The following is a 20,762-nucleotide window of genomic DNA, read 5'->3' as shown; positions in this document are numbered from 1 at the left end:
TGGGTCTTGTTTTCTTATCCATTCTAACACCCCGTGTCTTTTGATTGGAACGTTTAGTCCATTTACATTCAAAGTTATTATTGATAGATACATATTTATTGCCACTTTATTACTTGTCTTGTGGTTGTTTTAGAAGATTTTCTCTGATCCTTTCTTGTCCTTCTCTATTTCATGTTTTGCTGCTTTTCTTTAGTGATACATTTGGATTTCTTCCTCTTTATTCTCTGCATGTTTATTAGTGGGTTTTGATATTGGTTACCATTAGGTTTGTATATAACCTCTTCTGCCAATAGCAGTCTATATTAAGTTGCTGGTTGTTCAGATTTGCACCCATTCCTTTCTCCTCTCTGCACATTTTGGGTATATATTTTATACCCTTTTTTGTGTGTGAGTTCCTTGACTGAATTTTACAGAAAATCAGAAATACTCATTTTTACTGCTTTGTGTTTCCTGCATTTATACTGTCACTTCTGTTTTCTTCTTTCCACTCAGAGTCCCCTTTAGTATTTCATGCAGGGCTGCTTTAGTTATCACAAACTCTTTTAGTTTTTGTCTGGGAAACTCTTCATCTCTCCTTCTATTCCAAATGGTAGCCTTGCTGGATAGAGTATTCTTGGCTGAACATTTTTCCTATTCAGCATTTTGAATGTATTGTGCCACTCTCTTCTGGCTTGCCAAGTTTCTGTTGAAAAATCTCTTTCAATAGAAAACCCTAGCCTTATGGGTTTTCCCTTGTAAGTTAATGACTTCTTTTATTGCTTTTAAGATTTTTTCTTTATCACTATATTTTGCAACTTTAATTACAGTATGTCTCGGCTTTGGTCTGCTTTTGTTGATTTTGATGGGAGTTCTCTCTGCCTCCTGGATCTGTATGTCTGTTCCCTTCCCCAGATTAGGGAAGTTTTCAGCTATTATTTCTTCAAATAAATTTTCTGTGCCCTTTTCTCTTTCTTCTAGGATGCCTATGATATGAATGTTTTTATATTTAGTAGAGTCCCTGAGTTCCCTGAGTCTATTCTTGTTTTGCATAATTCTTCTTTCTGTCTTTTGTTCAGCTTCATTGCTTTTTTGTTACTTTTTTTTCTAGGTAATCAATTCATTTCTCTGCTTCTTCCAGCCTGCTGTTCTTTCATCAAGTGTGTTTCTAATCTCATTTATTGCGCTCTTCATCTTTGATTCTTTTTTTAACTCTTATATGTTTGTGGTAAGGGTCTTAACTGATGTCTTCTCTTCTCAAACCCAGTGACTATTCTTATGATTGTTGTTTTAAATTCTCCATCAGGCATGTTACATATATCTGTTTCACTTAGATCTCTGGCTGTGCCCTTATCTTGTTCTTTCATTTAGGATAAATTCCTCTCTTCACATTTTGTCTAAATTACTGCCACCATATAAATGTTAGAAAAGCCAGCTATGTGTCCTGCTCCTGAAAGTAATGGCCTTATGCTGAAGAGATCATGTAGTGCCCCGGGCCTGTCACTTCAGGGAATGTCCCCAGTGTGCACGGTGTGTGCTCTGTTGTGTTCTGTCTGTGCTATATCTTTTAGGTCAGTCATCTGCAGAGGTTCTCCTTGCCTGCTGTGGGCTGTATTTCATCCCTGACCTGAATGTGGCAAGTTTTAACTAGGTGTGCTCTGATCTGCTTGTGAAATGAGACCGGAACCGAGGCTCTGCAAAACTCTCTGGTCAGGAGATGTAGTGTGGGCAGGGATTGTATTGGTCTTCTTGGGGAGGGGCCCACCGGGCTGGGACCAAGGCAAGTGTGACTGAGAAGGGCAGTTCTACTAGAGTACAGAGGGCCGGGCCTTGGTGTAAGCTAATTAGACAGCTAGTATAGCACTGCTCTTCTTCCCGCAAGTGGCTCTGTGTTTATACTGAGTGGTGGGAGAGGGAAACAACCAGCCAGTTCCTTTTTTCCTGAAGGGGTATATAGGTGAAAGTTGCCTCTCAGGGATGTGCTCAAGAAGAGCAAATAATCTCCCACTGTGTGCCCCCAGGCACTCTTCAGATTGCTGTTTCCATGATATCTGCCCCCAAATTGTTCACTTGCCTTCTCTCCAAAAGTAGTGCAGTACCCTCTAGGCTCTATCCCAGCCAAGCCTGCTGACTTTTAAAATTCTGGGTTTTAAGCCCTGCTGGTTGCAAGAACTCATAAAATTCAGTCCCTCTCATTTTCCAAGCCAGTGGCTCTGGGGAAGTGTTCTTCTTGTGCATTCCCCTGGGTGCTCCATCCCCCCCCCACCAACAACGTCCCTCCTACCCCTTCACAGCAGCTGCAGTCTGTTGCTCCCCTAAATCATGTCTCTGTGTTTTATGCCTTCTTCACTTTAGCATCTTTTCTCCCTTTAGTTGTGGAGTTTGTCCTGTCAGTCTTCAGGTCAATTTCTGGTGTATGTAGGATGATTCAATAGTTATCTAGTTGTATTTGTGGGACTAGGCGAGCCTAGGGTCCTTCTACTCTGCTGCCCTCTTCTCCCAAACCAGGTTGTTCCTTTTTATGACTGTGTAATTTTCCGTTTTATGGACATACAGTTTGCTGATCTGTTCACAGTAGATGGTCCTTGGGTTGTTTTGTGTTTTAGGCTATTATGAATACAGTTATTATGAGCATTTACATAGAGGCCTCTGTGTGGACATATATTTCTGTTTCTCTTGAGTAAATACCAAAGGATAGAATTGCTGGGTCATTTGTTAAATGTATTCTCTTTGTCAGAAACCGATAGGCTATTTTCTAAAGTGGTTCTACCATTTTACATTCCTACTAGTAATATAGGTGAGTATCAGTCAGTTCTTTCATCTCACCAACACTTGCTTTAGTTGATCTTTTTAAATTGAGCATTCTAAAAGGTGTGTAGTGGTATCTCTTGTGGTTTTTATTATATTTTCCTTCTGACTAATGATATTAAGCATCTTTTCATTAAAATAGGTTAGTAGAGAAGATATGTTTGTCATCAATATATTCTCTTTGGTGAAATATCTATTCAAATTTTTTAAATTGTGTTTATTTTCTTGTCTGGTTTTGAAAGTTCTTTACAAATTTTAAATACAAGTTCTTTGTCAGATTACGTAAGCTTAGGAAATATTTTCTACCAGTCTAGTTTGTTTTTAAAGACTAATAGTTTTGTTCCAAGATATCACTCAGAATTGACTGTTTTGGGTTATTTTTACCATGTATACTGTAGGCCTTTTCAATGTGTCAATTTAAGTCTTTATTTCAAGAAAATTTTCTTGAATTACAGATTTAAATGCTTTTTCTACTTCATTATTTTGTATTTCATTTTAAGCTGCAATTATTTGTATATTGTATTTTCTTTATCTTATATATTTAGCACCTTTTCTCTGATCTCTTTTACTTTTTTATTTAAATTTCATTTTCTTAGTTCTTTTCATTTATGTTTTCTATTTCCCTTTACTTTTGGTCATGTCTTTTCTCTCATGGGTGGCTTGTATTCCTTTGTGCTTCACAAACTGTGTCATCATCCTCCGTTAGGATATCTTTGCATGTTATTCCTCTCACCAGGCATTATATAAGTAGAAGCGTCTTTGTGGAATGATAATGTTTTAACAGTGATGTGCCATGTTAGTGGTAGCTGTTAACTTCAACCGAAATATGTCATTATGTATATCATAATATTCATACTGTGGTATATCCCCACTTAATTATGTTTATAGAAGTAAACTCTCAATATCTGTTTCAAAGCAGTGAATACATGCTGCCAAAAAGGAAAATGGATAAGAAATTCTTTTTTTACTAGCTGTCACTGCTGTTGCTTTTTAATACATATGTTAATTCTCCATGATTTTGTGTTTTAGTTGAATAGCACTTGTATTAGCAGATAATACCTTCTTTTTGTATCTGCAGAGTGACATCTCACTTTGGCAAGATGGGGTGGGGATAGAAGGATGTGTTTGTGTTAGTGTGTTCATGTTTGTTGTTTTTGTAAGCCTATAGATAGATCTGAGAGACTTTCTAGTTTATCTTTCTGTCTTCAGGCAGAGTAATATTTAACCCTATTAAACATTAAAATATCTTCTATTTGAGTTTCCAGATTGAGAGTTCCTACAGTCTTCTTGGTAACTCATCTCAGTATTTTTCAACTAACTGGCAGCAAAGTAGTCCAGTTGAAGAAAGAGTTAAAAAAAAAAAAAGATTTTGTTTTTCTCTGTCATTAAGTGGACAAATGAGTATCCATTTGTTTAAAGCAATTAGTGTGTGTCAAGAAAGTAGAATGAAGGGCATGCTAATTGGAAAACATCATGAGCAGAGGTACTTGGGAGAATTCGGGGAAGTTCAGGGTCCATTTAAAGAATAGCAGTATTTTGGTTGAATGTAACCATGATGTAGTCTTTAAAGTTCATGGCTGTGAAATTCCTTTTTCTTTTCCCCCAGAAGATTTTATTTATTTATTTGACGAAGAGTACAAACAGGGGGAGCGGCAGGCAGAAGGAGAAGCAGACTCCCTGCTGCCCAGGCACCCAAAAGTCCTTTTTTTAATTTAATAATTTAATTTTTAATGAGACAATATATAGTTTATTTTTTTAGGAAAATAAGCAGTAAATTATCACTGTATGGATTCAAATATTTCTAAGACCCACATGTGCTAAGTGAAAACCATGGGAAAGACCTTCAAGTCTTTTATCATTTTTATTATTTAATAAATAATTTCATTTCAGTTTTCTGGTAGTGAACACAATTTTTTTTTTTTTTAAGATTTATTTATTTGACAGAGATAGAGACAGCCAGGGAGAGAGGGAACACAAGCAGGGGGAGTGGGAGAGGAAGAAGCAGGCTCCTAGCGGAGGAGCCCAATGTGGGGCTCGATCCCAGAACGCCGGGATCACGCCCTGAGCCGAAGGCAGACGCTTAACCACTGTGCCACCCAGGCGCCCCTGTGAACACAATTCTTATTCTCATATATGCATTTTATAAGTAGTAGGTATTTTCAGAATCTGACGCTATCATTTACTTTGGTGCATGTTCTGTTCAGAATATTTTTGGCTCTACTTGCACAGGGACGTAAAAGTGCTATACTTGGCAGTGTTTTGAAAATAAGATACTTAGTCCTTGTGTGTAGGCTTGAGGATTTTAACATTGTGACAGTTTTACCATAATTTTTAGAAAATATCATTGAACATTTTTTTTTTAGTTGTCATGGAAATGATGAAAGTTATTTTTCAGGAAAGTTAATAAACTGTACTTCAGTTACTATTTCCAAATAGCATAGTTGGAATGATGGCAGAGCATGTAACATGTAGTTCATCTTCTCAAACCCTTTTTCACAAATTGCCTTTTGTCATTAATGTTTTTTCTTTTTCATTGCCTGTGAAATTTCTCAGATCACTCTTTGGTTGTATGATAGTTGCTATATTTTTATACTTGCTATTCATTTTTAAAGTCCCAGCACACCATGCAATAGTAAATGCTATAGCTTTCAACCTAACTTGCTAAAAGCAGCTTATTATTTAAAGGTATATATGGAAAAACCTGATGAGGAATTGTTACCTTATTTGGGATTTTACCTGTTAATAAGAATTTAATATCTTGTTTCCTTCTAAAATTTACAAATAATAATTATTTTTTAAACTTTCTTCCTGTTAGACTTTTGAAGATTTTAAAAATGACAAGCAAGCTGTAGAATATCAGCAACGAATTGTGGATATTTTGTTGAAAGTAAGTATTCAGAGAATAGATGTCCTTGTATTGATGTTTGTTTGCTATTTATTTGCGGGGGGCGTTTGGAAATCCTAAGCAGGCTCCATGCCCAGTGTGGAGCCTGATGCAGGGCTCAATATCATGACCCTGAGATGATGACCTGAGCGAAAATCAAGAGTCATGCTTAACCAACAGAGCCACTCAGGTGCCCCTGTATTGATGTTTATTTTAAGAAAGTTGACTTGTTTTCTAGCAAGTTCTAAAGTGATCTTATTTAATGAAGCAGTGTGTTCAAATCATTTAACAATTTTATTGTGATATCTTTGTCTTCCAAACCTGAATGAAATACTAATCATTCTTTCAAAAAAAAATATATCTCAGCTGAGATTAGATAGAGGATATAGGGTACTACTGTGAAATGCATATTGTGGTAATTCCTATATTAGTCTGATTATGTGAAATAATGGTGACTAACTTCAGAATGCTTTGAGAAAATAATCAACGTGAAGACTCTTCTTCGGTCTCATACCAGCATTGCTGTGTTGCTTAGGCGGCGCTGTCATTTGACTGTGGCACTGAGATGATAGGGACAACATCAGAATGATTAGAGGCACACAGAGATGATCATCTCAGTTTAAATCTAACTAGATTCAGTCCAAAGCTATTTTGAGATCCATGCTGCTGCTAATGAATGAATGCAGAGACAGATTCTTTTCCTTTCCATCTGCACAGCTTGAACCAGGCCAGTTTCTTCTTGTAGTTGAAATCTTAGAACTTTTGTCGTTCATTTGGCTGTAAAATGGAGATTTCTTCCTCTTAGTGAGTTTTAGATTATTTTGGACAAGAGACCCAAATTAAAATGTTCTCTAATTGTGTATGATATTAATGCATTACATTTTTAATAGCTCTTTATAATTTTCAAAGCACATTTATATAAATTATCTTATTTGAGCTATTTATTGACTTTGTAAGATAGGCAGTGATGAATATGAGAATAGGATCGCTAAGCCCTCAAATAATGCCAGTTTGATCCAGGTACGTGGTGGGGAGAATTTTTACTTTGATTTCCTAAATGGTCTTTCTTTCTTTTTTTTTTTTTAAGATTTTATTTATTTATTTGAGAGAGAAACAGCCAGTGAGAGAGGGAACACATGCAGGGGTGTGGGAGAGGAAGAAGCAGCCTCCAAGCAGAAGAGCCTGATGTGGGGCTTGATCCCAGAACACCAGGATCACACCCTGAGCTGAAGGCAGACGCTTAACTACTGAGCCACCTAGGCACTCCCTAAATGGTCTTTCTATACCTAATCTTATCCTCCTTTAATTTGTGATCTTGCTTTTCTTTTATTCTTCTGTGGCTCCCTGTTAGATTAATTGGAATTAAGTTCTGCTGTGAGAGAAATTGAGAATTACAGTAGTTTAATCGTGATGGGAATTTATTTTTCTCATAAAAGTCTGGAGGTCGGCAACCTGTTCTAGAAGAGTGGTTTCACAGACTTATCAGGGATGCAGATGCCTTCTGCTTTAACTGTTACTATTCTTAGTACATGGTTTCAGTCTTTTGGTCCAAAATACCTGCTTGGGCTCCAGCCATCACCTTGACATTCTAGCCAGTCTGAATGCAGAAATAGATGAAGAAGAGAGTTCCCTGTCTTTAAGAAGACTTTTTAGAAGTTGTATACTACAATTCAGCTTATAACATGTTGATCAGAACTTAGATATATTGTTTCTCAGCTGCTAAGAGAGACTGTGAAATGTACTGTGTATTATGGGTAACCATGTGTTTAGCCTAAAATGAGGAGTTCTGTTTCTAAGTTAGAAGGGAAGAGCAGATGTTGCAGCACAAGTACTAGTTTCTGCCACACTCATCTGAAGTTGTTGAACATGACATCCAAGATCCTTCGGTGTTTTCTGGTCCCTGATTACTTCTTGATAACTGCTCTCCTCTCCTACCCTTAACACACCCCCTGTGGCACACATACTCTCTGTAATATGAACTTCTCACCCATATTAAATTATTGCAGTTCACTGAATTGTGCCATCTTTATGTCTGATGTTCTTTGTGTGAGTTTTCTTTCATCCCATCATGCCTTTCCTCCCCTTTCTCTGCCTGGCAAATTCCTAACCATTTTCCAAGACATAACTCAGATATCATCCATGAGAAACTCTTTTAGAATCCTTTCCACACTTTCAGTTAGATGAGTTGCTCTTTCTCCGTGTTCCTACAACACTTTATGCTATGCAAGGCACACTGTATAGTAATTGTGTACATGTATGTTTTCCTGCCTATAGTTGAGTTTCCTGTAAGCAGAGACTGAGGATTTCTGTGTGTCATTGTTTTAACATGCCCACAGTATGTCCAGCACAATGCCTGTATGCTGGTAGGTGTTCAAGACATGTTTGCAAGTTGACTGAATGGGAATTTGAATTTAAAACTATACCAAGTTGGAGGGGCAATCCAAATGAAGAGAATAATGCTCCATGAAGTACTTAGACTGTTACAATTGGTGAATTGCTGCCCTTGTATATTGTTTTGTATTATTTACATTGGGTCAATGAAGAATGAACTTTGGAGATTATTTTCTCATTTCTGATGAGTTGTACTAACAACTGTGCTGCTGACAGAGCCAGTGAAAATAGGAATGTAGGCAATGACCAGAGAACATTGGATGAGCGTCAAACCTAAGGTGATACTATGTGTGCTGAATGGCTACAGACATGGAAGTAAAAAGCCGTTAATTTGTGACTTTGTATAAGATTGCTCAGAAAATTTTGTAAGCCTGGTCCGTGGAATAGGTAAGAGAAGAAATGGAGAAAGACCAGAATTTCGAGGATGAGGATGACAACTGTTAGACACTTGCTGAGGTAGCAAGGGAACTGACTGAGAGAACCGTTTTCTCAGAAGGTATTTCTAGGATCAGCTGGTAAAGCAGTTCACACCTAGAGAGTAAAAGGAAGGGTAAAAGCTGAGAGGAGCACTAGCTGGGCCTGTAAGTTGAGGCCTGGGAAAGCACCTGCACACTGAAAGGGAGGGATGATTGATATTTTAAAGCTATAGAGAGCCTTTGAATATTATTGGTTGGAATTTAGATACACAGGTTATAACTTAAAGTATTCTCGTACTGTGGTATGCTGAATTATGCACTTGAGCAAGCTATGGGTGCTAGCTAAAGCGGGACGAGGTGAAGAAAGGGATACATCACTAGCAAAATGAGAAGAGGTGGGCCAAAAGCTGGGCCCTGAGGGAACGTTTTACAACAGGATCAATCTTACACTTGATCTTTGGATGAGAGTAGGAGAGGGGACTTGGGACTGTCAGTAGATGAGACAGTTTGTTGTTCAGCTAATCCCAAACAATACCTGATCTTCCTTCCCTGTGTGCTGCATTCTCTGTCTTTTCTGATGGCATCATCATCGGACCTGCCTGTCAGGCTCAAGTCTGTCATTGTTTATTCCTCCTTTAGCCACACATTTCCACACAGGTAAATCCTTGTCCTGTTGCCACGCTCTCTGCAGTGCCTTTTGCACCTGTTCCTGCTTCTGTTTTCATGATCACTGCCCTGGTTCAGACCCCCTGTCTCTCCGTTGGACCTCTGCAGTCACATGCATCTTGCCTGGGCTCTTCACCTTTTCATTTTTCCTTCTATTATTTTATCCTATTCACTGCCAACTGGATAATTTTCCTAAGCACGGTACTGATCATGATCAGTTCTTCTGGTTGAACGTGTTCAGTAGCGCCCCAGTTTTCTGTGGAATAAACTTGAGTATCATTGGAATGACATTCAAGGCCTCATCTTTTCAGTGTAATTTCTCCGTCCTTCTCATGCGTGCTGCTGCATTCTAGTGGAACGCTTAGTTTCTTCAAACACGCTTGTGCTTTCTTGTGCCCGTGCTTTGCTCTTCTCTCTGCCTGAGTTACTCTCTCTCCTGATATTTCCCTACTTTTCTCGTTTCTTCTCAAATTCCCTCTCTCCTTTTCCACACTGTGCTTTCATGGCCATTTGTTCCTTTATAATGTTGGTCACATTGTGCCTTTTATTTCAGATTTGTTACCTGATTCTCCTTGCTTTCCTATTGATTACTTCCTTGAAGGCGTTTGCCATACCATGTTACACCTAGGAGTAGTCAGGAGATGAGAGCTCATTCAAAGCAGAGGAATGATTATGATTGGATAACTGTGTGTGATTGTAACAAGCCTGTTATCGGAAACCATTTGTCTAAGGAACTGCTTGTAGACAGGGCAGAAGCCATTCACTTCACTGATTCCTTTGCTAGCTGACTTCCGTTTCTGGGACACCTTCACTGTCAAATTAACTTGCTTTTTAAAAAAATTAATTTTTATTGCAGAATAATTGACATATGGGGGCACCTGGGTGGCTCAGTCGTTAAGCGTCTGCCTTCAGCTAGGGCCTGATCCCAGGGTCCTGGGATCGAGCCCTGCATTGGACTCCCTGCTCTGCTGGGAGCCTGCTTCTTCGTCTCCTACTCCCCCTGCTTGTGTTCCTTCTCTCACTGGCTGTCTCTCTCTCTGTCAAATAAATAAGTAAAATCTTTAAAAAAAAAAAAAAGAAGAAGAAGAATTGACATATAATACTATACTAGTTTCAGGTGTATAACAGCGATTCAGTATTTACATACATTATGAAGTGGCTACCACAGTAAGTCTAGTTAGTTACCATCTGTCATTATACAAAGCTGTTACAATATTATTGACTATATTCCCTATGCTGTACATTTCATCTCTTATTTATTTTACAACTGGAAATTTGTACCTCTTAATCCACTTTACCTGTTTTGTTCAACTGCATCCTCCCCTCTGGCAGCCATCAATTTGTTCTCTGTGTCTGTGTGTCTGTTTCTGTTTTGTTTACTTTGTTTTTTAGATTTCACATATAAGTGAAATCCTATGGTATTTGTCTTTCTCTAAGTTATTTGACTTAGCATAATGTCCATCCATATTGTTGCACATGGTAAGTCTTTATTCTTTTTTATGGTTGAGTGGTATTCTGCTGTATGTATGGGTGTGTATGTGTCTACATATGTATACGTATATATGTACGTGTATATATTTACATTTATATGTATACACATGCATTATGTATGTATACATGTGTGTATGTATGCACACATATGTACGCATAGGTGTGTGTATATGTGTGTGCATGTGTATATATGTATATATGTATGTGTATATATACATATATATGTGTATATGTATGTATGTACACACACACACTCCACCTCTTCTTTAATCCATTCATCTATCGATGGAATTTAGGAATTTAGGTTGCTTCCATATCTTGGCCATTGTAAGTAATGCTGCAGTAAACACAGGGGTGCATATATCTTTTTGAATTAGTGTCTTTATTTTCTTCAGATAAATACTTAAAGATGGAATTCCTGAATCATGCTATTTTCAATTTTTTGAGGCACCTCTGTACTGTTTTCCGCAGTGGCTGCACCAATTACATTCCCACCCACAGTGCATGAGTCTTCCTTTTTATCCACATCCTTGCTTAACACTTGCTGTTTCTTGTCTTTCTGACACTAGCCATTCTGACGGGTGTGAGGTGGTATCTCCTTGTGGTCTTGACTTGCATTTCCCTGATGATTAATGATGTTGAACATCTTTTCCTGTGCCTTCAGGTTACCTTACCTTTAAACCCCAGAACAACTCCCTTCTTCCTGTGTTGGTAGGCAGCTTTTTGGTAGGGCTACTTAAATTTAACTTTAGAAGGATCCTCTTTTAAGAATTCTAGAGGGAAACCTGTTTAATATTTCTTTGAAAGCCACCTCTAACAATGCAGTTCTCATCCAAATTGTGCCTAGAAATATGCCAAAAATCACTAAATGTTTTCCTTTCAGAATATGAAAGTAGTTTGTGCTCCTTCTCTAAATGGCATTGAACTCAATTGTTGGACAGGCTGTAAAAGAATCTTTTCATGCATCCTCAGTAACGAGGCTTCCCCCCACCTTTCTAATGGTATAATTTTGTGTCAAACCAGATGGTATATCGAATAAATGGTCTTTTTTGCTCACCAGGTTATGGTGGAGAATTCCGATTTTACTCCCTCACAAGTAGGGTGTCTCTTTACATTCCTTGCCCGGCAGCTTGCAAAGCCTGACAATACCTTGTTTGTAAACAGAACCCTTTTTGATCAGGTGAGTGTCTTCAATGATGAGAATTGTTTTTATTCTGTTTACTGTTGATAGAAAAATTGACCAGATTATACATTTTCTTAATATAATAGCCTGGTGGATAAATGTCTTATCAGGCAGAAGCCTGTTCTGGTTTTAATTTGGATTAAATTAGTTGTTTGTGTTTTTAATATTGTGTCTGGATAGTATGACTTTGCCTAGTAACTTGGCATCTTGGGGGTATGGCTTGTGGAGATTGGTTTATAAAAATTTTGTTCTCTTGGTTATTCTGTTGCTCTAAATTGTGTAGAATTCTTTGCTCAAGAATTTTTTAATTTAAGAGTTCACACATCTTGTTGGTAGCCCATCTATGATGTTGATCATCTGGAAGAGAGATCGCTATTAGAAAGTCTGAATTTCCTTATAAATGACTTTGACTCTGAAGGTCTCTCCTAATCCCAGTTAGGTATCTTTTTTTTTTTTTTTTTTTAGNCCGAGCCGAAGGCAGACGCTTAACCGCTGTGCCACCCAGGCGCCCCCGTTTAATTTTTTTTTTTAAGATTTTATTAATTTATTCGATAGAGATAGAGACAGCTAGCGAGAGAGGGAACACAAGTGGGAGAGGAAGAAGCAGGCTCATAGTGGAGGAGCCTGATGTGGGGCTTGATCCCATAACGCCAGGATCACGCCCTGAGCCGAAGGCAGACGCCAGGATCACGCCCTGAGCCGAAGGCAGACGCTCAACCGCTGTGCCACCCAGGCGNTTAGGTATCTTCTACATATCCACAGGTGGCAAAGAAAACACTTTTTATCTGGAGAAAGTTACCAGTAATGACTAGCATTTATTGAGCACTTCATAATATCAGTCTCTGTTCCAGGGTTGTTTTGTTTTGTTTTGTTTTAAAGATTTTATTTATTCATTTGAGAGAGAGAGAGCACAAGCAGGGGTAGCGGTAGAGGTAGAGGCAGGCTTCTGGCTGAGCAGGGAGCCCAACGCAGGACTTGATCCCAGGATACTGGGATCATGACCTGAGCCAAAGGCAGACACTTAACCAACTGAGCCACCCAGGGGTCCGTGTTCCAGGCTTTTATATGTATGTGTTATGGCATCTCTTTTAGTATCCAATAAAGAAAATACCTTTTTTTTTTTTTTTTTTTTGACCAGGTCCTTGAATTCCTCTGTAGTCCTGATGATGACTCCCGACACTCTGAAAGACAGCAGGTATGAACTACTGGAACTCTTTTTGCTAAAGGATGGGAAAGAGGACAGAATAAGCTAGAAAGAACCCTTCTGTGCTATACCTCGTGAAACATAAGGGGAAAGTAACTTGTGCCAAACCCTAATACTAAGCTAGATAGTGGCAACCAGAAAACAGTGTGGATGGTTGTTAAAGATACATTTGTAATGAATTTATATCAAACTAAATGCCTAGGCAGACTGGACCTGCCTTGCATTCAGCATGACATCAAAGAGAACGATTCATCCTTCTCCATGAAGTCGCAGCAGTTGGCACCTGTTGTATCCTGCTTTCTACCCGGGCCATTTATCTGATAACCACTCCTAGCTGCTATGGCTGTGAACCAGAAAGGCTGCAGAATCCTGAGTATTGGGACATTCAACTTTAGGGAGTGTTCTGTAGCCCCCCCTGCATTAGGAGTAAACATTTCTGGAGACTAGAATCCATCTGTCCCTCCACTGATCACTGTGAGATTGTAACTGTTTGATTACTGCTTCTTTCTACTTAGGCTGCTTTCTTGAGTGTCTCTTCCAGGAGTAGAATTCTTTCAAAGCTTACCCACCATAACTGTGAGCACTAAGAGAGGCTATTTAAAATTGATGGCCAGAGTTTGTCAGATAAGCAAGCTACAAAATATAAATACTTTGGGAGCTATGCTGGTCTTTTTTACAGTAATAGTGCTCAACCGCTGGGAGGTTGAGACTCAGGTAAAGACCATAGGATAGCAACAGCCACCCTTTTCTCTGCACAGCTGTGGCCCAGTGACTGCTGCGGACTAGCTTAGGGGAGAGAACAGCTGCTAAAATTTTGGTTGTCTCAAAGTATATTGAATACACATAATAATGTGGACCCCTCACTTTGCCCCTGTTTCTCTCTTGGCAGGAAAAGTGGGTCATGTTATGCATGGTGTTGCTATATAAAATGATAAACACTTTTAATACAAATAACTAAACAAATAAAAATAAACATAAAAGTCAAACTTTGAAAAGTAATCCTCATATAGTAATGCTCTATTTTTGGAAGTCCCCTTTGAGACTATCTAGGTTTTTTTCTCAACTCACTTAAGACATACAGAAAACGGATGTGGTAAATTGCTCAAGGTCAGAACTTAGGTTAGAACTGCTTCCATCCCTTCTAATGCAGCACTCTTGTATCATGTGTTATATATAAAAATTTGTGTCTGCAGTATTTTTGAGGGTTTTCTGGTGATACGCTGGTAAAATTTTAACAACTGGTTCCCCAGGTGTAATTCTGATATGAATGTTGGTTGGTATTTTCAATATTTAAATGAATAAGATGAAGGTACAACAGTGAAAGCATGACAGAACCTCACGCATTCATCAGTGAAGTGACTTGGATGCTCCAATCAGTTCTTGAATACTGGAAAAATAATTCCTTAGTTTTTTGTGCTACTCGCAGTATAATGACTATGATATGCACACTTTTAAATTTGATTGCCTATTTCCATCACTCTCTTACCCAGGGATTGACAATTTTTTTTTTTTTTGTAAAGGGCCAAAGAGTAAATTTTGTAGGCTTTGTGGGGCACATGCGCTCTGTGTCACACCACACACTCTTCTTTTTGTTTATTTTACACCCCTTTAAAGATACAGCAACACCTGATTTTTATAGCATTTGCTAATTTCCATAGTGTAAGTACTCCCATCGTGGCTGATGTCAGCCTACCAACATGATGTTACTAAATGTAGAACTGGGAAGAGATGCACAGTACCACACCGTTATTTAATATTTCCACCATATAAATGCAGTAACTAACCTCAAGAGCATACATAGTGTAAAATGTAGTAAAATAATTAGGAAGTGGTGAGTTTTGAATATTAATTACTTTTTTAAAATTTAATGTATTGTAAGTTTATATAATTTTTAACAGTTGCTGTGCTTAACAACTGGCTGACGCAATTCCTGAAAATGTAACAACTCTGTTGAGTTGGTAAGACTGGCTCTAGCAATGGCATTTCTATTATTTTATTCCAAATTGAGGCTCCCAGTAGATGGGTTCACTCCATAGTTCTGTGTAACAATACATTATAGTGCTCGAAATGGACTGAATTAGGGTTCTGAAAACTAAAGTATGGATAAGTTTCATTTCTTCTCCCCCACTTTGTCTTTCTTTAACTTGAAAGTAATCAGTTTCCTGTGTTAGAAAGACACTTTGTTAAATGGTGTCCTGAAGTTCTGGAAGGGTCCTGTTACTTTGGCTCTTAAACTTAAGTATAAGAGAAAGCTTTCTCATTGTTCTAGTGACTATGTAATGATTCTATTCTGTTTTGAGGTTTATTTAAAAATATTGATGATTCAGTCTCAACATCCTAGTCATTTTTTTATTCATCTACTTGGTGTGGTAAAGATTAATTTTATGAACCCCAGTGTTTTTGTTTGTTTAATGGTAAAATATATATACCATAAAATTTCTTTTTACCACTTTAAGTGTATAATTCAGTGGCTTTAAGTATATCTCATTGTTGTGCAACCATCATCATCATCCATCTTCAGAACTTTATCTTCCTGAACTGAGACTCTGTACCCATTAAACAATAACTCCCCATTACCACCTTCCTCAGCCCCTGACAGCTGCCATTCTACTTTCTCTCTCTATGGATTTGACTACTTTGGTGTACTTCATATAAATGGAATCACACAGTGTTTGTCCTTTTGTGACTGGCTTATTTTACTTAGCATGTTTTTAAGGTTCATCCATGTTATAGCATGTGTCAGAATTTCATTCCCTTTTAAGACTGAATCATATTCCATTATATGCATATAGCATAGTTTGTATATCCATTCGTCCATTAATGGACAGTTGGGTTGTTTCCACCTTTTGGCTTTTGTGAATAATGCTGCTGTGAGAAACCCCAGTGTTTAATTAGAGAAATTAAAATGCAAACATGGATACTACCTGTGGACAATAGATTTTAAAGAACCATTTGACATAAAAACACCAGATAAATATATGGACATTTTTGGCTTCGTGGAGAGTTAATTAGATATTCTAATAAAGCTTTATTTGCAAACACTGTGGCATTCCTCCAGTGTTTGAAAAATAGAGCCATTTATCTTTTTATAAGACTTAATTACAATATCATCAACATTATAATGGGAGTCCCCTGGTATCTCATACCTGGGAAAGCCAAACCAAAACATCAAGTAATAAGACCAAAAAAAAGTTACGGTTTGTGTGGCTGAATGGACTCTTACGGAGCTAGTAAATAAAAGTAGATTCCAAAGTGTGTTTACTCGTTTATTTTAAATGTTCAGGTCCTTTTAGAATTGCTGCAGGCTGGAGGGATCGTTCAGTTTGAAGAGAGTCGGCTCATCCGGATGGCAGAAAAAGCAGAATTGTAAGTTGTTTTTAAGGTATACATTAGTTCCCATATACTAAGGTACACTTCTTTAACCGGAAGCCCAGTTGATGCATTGCCAATTTTTAATTAAGAAAGCTTTGCAAATAACAACAAAAAACCTAAATGCAAAAGTTTTTGTCTTTCAAGTCTAGAAATTAAGTAACATTTGCAGAAATTAACACTGAGTAAATTTGAAGTGCTTGTACATTTGTTTTAGTATGAAAATGAAATAACATTCTAATGATTTATAATTTTAGTTTTGTTTACTTAAAATCTCCATTATTTTATAGATTTTTGAGTCACCTTATTCCTACATATTACAGGGCAGAATTTAACATAGCAAATAAAATACAATATATTAACACTATTATTTATCTCATTTGTTGAATATTTCACTTGACATATTTAATTCTGAATAGAGAAACTTCATATAGTTAATTGATAACAATATATTAACTATTTTTATATGACACATTGTTGCTTTAACATTTATTTTGTACCCAGCTTTGAAATTTCTTATAAACATAGTATTCCTATTCAGCAGCATTTTAAACCTGTATTTAGAGGAATGGCAGATACTCCTCTCTCTTAGGTACTGTCACTTCATTTCTTTTCTTTTCTTTTTTTTTTTTTTTTAAAGATTTTATTTATTTATTTGACAGAAACAGCGAGAGAGGGAACACAAGCAGGGGGAGTTGGAGAGGGAGAAGCAGGCTTCCCGCTGAGCGGGGAGCCTGATGTGGGGCTCTATCCCAGAATGCTGGGATCATGACCTGAGCCGAAGGCAGACGCTTAACGACTGAGCCACCCAGGCGCCCCTGTCACTTCATTTCACAGAAGTCACATCTACTAAATTCATATTTCTTAATACCTCTGTGAGCAAACTTCTTGAAACAATAAGCTAATAACTGCCTGCCTGTTTGATACTCTGAAATTTTCCTTTTATGTTCTAGCTATCAAATTTGCGAGTTTATGTATGAACGAGAACATCAATATGACAAAATAATTGATTGCTACTTACGGGACCCGCTAAGGGAGGTGAGTTTGAGACTGCTTTACCCTTTTTTTCTTACTCAGTCCTCCCCTTCCCTTATTGAGTAGAAATAACTATTAAGTAGAACTATTCAGTAGAAATGTTGGGACATGTGTTTGCTGATTCAAGGTTTTCTTCATTAATTCACCAGGTTTTTATTGAGTGTCTACTATTAGCCAACTACACACTGATCATTAAAACAGATATATTTGCTGCAGCTTTAGAACTTATACTTTAGTGATGGAGACTGACAGTAAGGAAACCAAATACTTAATTACAGATGTGATGAGTGCTTGAGAGGAGAAAATGAGAAGATATTGGGGAAACTGACTACAGAGCAGCCAGGGAAGGAATCTCAGAGGAGGTGACATAGAGACTGAGTTTTGGAATTTGAGATGAAGTCAGTCAAGCAGAGAGCCAGCAGAAAAGTATTCCAGGAGAGGGACAAGGTTAATAGAGAAGGGCAAGAGTGTGATGTGAGATGAAATTGGGAATGTGGACAGGGTCCACCAAAGATAAAAGTGTATGATATTCCCTCATTTGGTTAATGAAATTGAGACCCAGATTAATTGGAATGGATTTGCAGCTTCCAAGAGTCCACCCTAAACATTAAACTCGTTCTCTTTAGTATCAGTTTTCCAGCAGTTTAACTATCTACAAGTGGTTTACCATCTCCAAATAATAGATACTTACCAAGCCTGGTACAGATTGTAGGTAGTGACTGACTATTGTTTGAGTGAATGAATGAATAAGTTATATTGTCTTGTCCTCTTCAGGAAGAAGTCTTTAACTACATTCACAATATCTTATCCATTCCTGGACACAGTGCAGAGGAGAAGCAGTCTGTATGGCAGAAAGCAATGGATCATATCGAGGTGCTGATTCAATAAAACTTTTTAATTTGTATTGATATCTCCCAAATTAAGTGTATGCTAAGTAATAGCAGGTGTCATATTACTAAGTTGATCGACTTCAGAATTAGCATCTTTTTCAGATTTATTCCATCTCATATTTGTATTCATAAAGTCCATGTCATATACAATGTATTATATCGTGACTTCTGAAAACAACCCAAGTTCAATTAGCCAGTTGACAAACTGGAATATTAGTGGGTTTTTAGAACCTTAGAATGACTCAGAGTAGTATTGGTCTTCCCCCCTAACATGTGATAGGGAGCCATTACCCCCAGTTACCCAATTGCATTGTTCTCTCTGATGTATTTCTCTCTCCTATGTAACAGAATGACGATTCTGATTTTGTTTATGCATGCTGTGTTGCAAGAATACAGGAGTTGACTTCAGAGCCAGAACTTCTTTTTAAAAACCAAGCTTATAGATGCCTGAAAGGAGAGACTAATACATGTGTGATGAACATGTGGACACAATGCATTCTAAAGTGCTCCCAGAATCAGTCCTCACATTAGTTTCCTTAGATTTCTTATGTACGCTGCATCTCAAAAACCAACAGAGTTAGCAGGTTTTTTGAATCTGTTCTGTTTTATGGATCACTGATGATTGGAAAAAAAAAAAGTATAATGAAAGATGCCGAGGTAATACTAGTTTTGGAAATAACAAATCTACAAAGTTTTTCTCCTTGTAGCAAGAATCAGCTGACAGGGGAACTTCTGGTGATGGGTTTAGAGATGTAATGAAAGATATGAAATTATTCAATATCTTTTTAAAAATGTTATACATATGGAGGATGATAAAAAAGGATGAGCTCTGCAACTTTGAGGAAACGTTGCTTGTGATGTGAATTCTTTGTTGTTCCTGACGGTTGTAAAGTTTAGAGAGATCAGAAATGTGCAGAGCATCTTATGTGAAGCATGTGGTGTGAAAGGTGGGGCAGTCAGTCACCAGATATGTGGTCTGAAGTAATTGCTATGCTTTTTCATCTGTAGGATTGAGAACATACAAGTTATTTAATGTTACCCTGTTCCTGCTAACAATAAGATGAATATATCTTGGTGGAAAGAACCCAAGAAAACCTTTCTCTATTTTCGTTTGTATCTTTTTTCCTTTAATCATTTTGTATTCTTTTTCCTTTCATCATTCCCTTTGTCTCCATCGTTGCATTATGGCTTCTTCTTCATTTCACTTCATCTGCATTATGCAGTGGTTTGAGCACATGGACTCCAGACATCCGAAAATGAGGCTATGTCTCTGCATAATGTGAAACATGATGAATTAATCAATGAGTAAACAAATTACTCAGCAGAAAACTCATACTGGAGAAACAAGAAGTGTTTTTGCTGCTCAACAATTATTTCTGCTGACTGTTTTTCCCACATCTGCACATTTTTTCACCTTGAACTTTTTAATATCTCTTAAGGCCACAATTACAAATATGTAGAATTTTGTTGAAGAACTACTGTGGCTTCAGTAATGTGAATACAATCAGCATTCAGTGTGTAGGGGGAAAAGTCCTCAGAATTTTCTGACAGTAGACGCAGTGTGTAGATTAATGGTTCTTAACACTATGGGGATTATAGACCTTGTGTGAGAATCTAATGAAAGATTTGGACCCATGGTGCTTAATATTGTGCATGTACACAGCTACATAATTTTGTTTATAACTTCAGGGAGCCACAGACCACCTAAAAGCTATTCTTAGATTGGGTCTGTGGATTCCAGGTAGAGAATCTCCAGTTTCAGTGGTTTTTCCACTATGGACAAAACATGTTTCATTAGATTTTTAAAAGTATTTTTCATTTTGGGGCGCCTGGGTGGCTCAGTCAGTTGAGCATCCAACTCTTGATTTCAGCTCAGACCATGGTCTCAAGGTCGTGAGATGGAGCCCTGTGCCAGGCTCTGCGCTCAGCAGGGAACCTGCTTGAGATTCTCTCCTTCCCTCCTCCCCTTCACCCTGCTCATACACATGTGCACTGTCTCTCTCTCTAATAAATAAATAAATCTTTTAAAATAGTTTTCATTTTGAAATTTAGAAAACATCCTAAAAAGTGCATAAAACAAATGTGCAGTTTAATAACACATTTAAAAAAGCAAACATCCCAGGCCCAAATCAAGAAATTGAGTTTTTTCCAATGCCCCAGACTTCTTGTGTATCCTTTCCTGATCACATTCTCTTGCCTTCCCTTAATATGCCTAGGATCATGGTTTTTCTGATACTTTCCTGCCTTTCTATATACTGCTACTGCCCATGCCTATATCTCTAAAAAGACGTTTGTTTTGCCTTTTTCTGAACTTTACATAAAAGAAGTTCTACTCTTCTGAGTTTGTACATTTTGTAGGTAGCTGTGGTTCATTTTAATTCTTGTACAGTATTCCATTTTAAAATTATATTAAAATTTATTCATTTCTACTGTTAGTGAACATTTCTAT

The 20,762-nt window shown here is 37.5% G+C and overlaps 1 protein-coding gene across 5 annotated transcripts in view; it reads left to right on the top strand.

Annotated features, from left to right (window-relative positions):
• The window catches only part of VPS8 (VPS8 subunit of CORVET complex), a 234,791-nt gene that overhangs the window by 114,015 nt on the left and 100,014 nt on the right, over positions 1-20,762 (top strand). For all 5 annotated transcript variants that reach the window (XM_019795771.2, XM_011220314.2, XM_034661727.1 and 2 more), the window contains 6 exons: positions 5,600-5,671; positions 11,693-11,812; positions 12,954-13,010; positions 16,303-16,385; positions 17,342-17,426; positions 18,198-18,296. In XM_019795771.2, coding sequence (XP_019651330.1) covers positions 5,600-5,671; positions 11,693-11,812; positions 12,954-13,010; positions 16,303-16,385; positions 17,342-17,426; positions 18,198-18,296 — 516 coding nt within the window. The remainder of the gene's footprint in view (positions 1-5,599; positions 5,672-11,692; positions 11,813-12,953; positions 13,011-16,302; positions 16,386-17,341; positions 17,427-18,197; positions 18,297-20,762) is intronic.

Source organism: Ailuropoda melanoleuca, chromosome 1 (assembly GCF_002007445.2).
Source record: "Ailuropoda melanoleuca isolate Jingjing chromosome 1, ASM200744v2, whole genome shotgun sequence".
NCBI classification, from domain to species: domain Eukaryota; kingdom Metazoa; phylum Chordata; class Mammalia; order Carnivora; family Ursidae; genus Ailuropoda; species Ailuropoda melanoleuca.
This window is presented reverse-complemented; position numbering and strand designations above follow the sequence as displayed.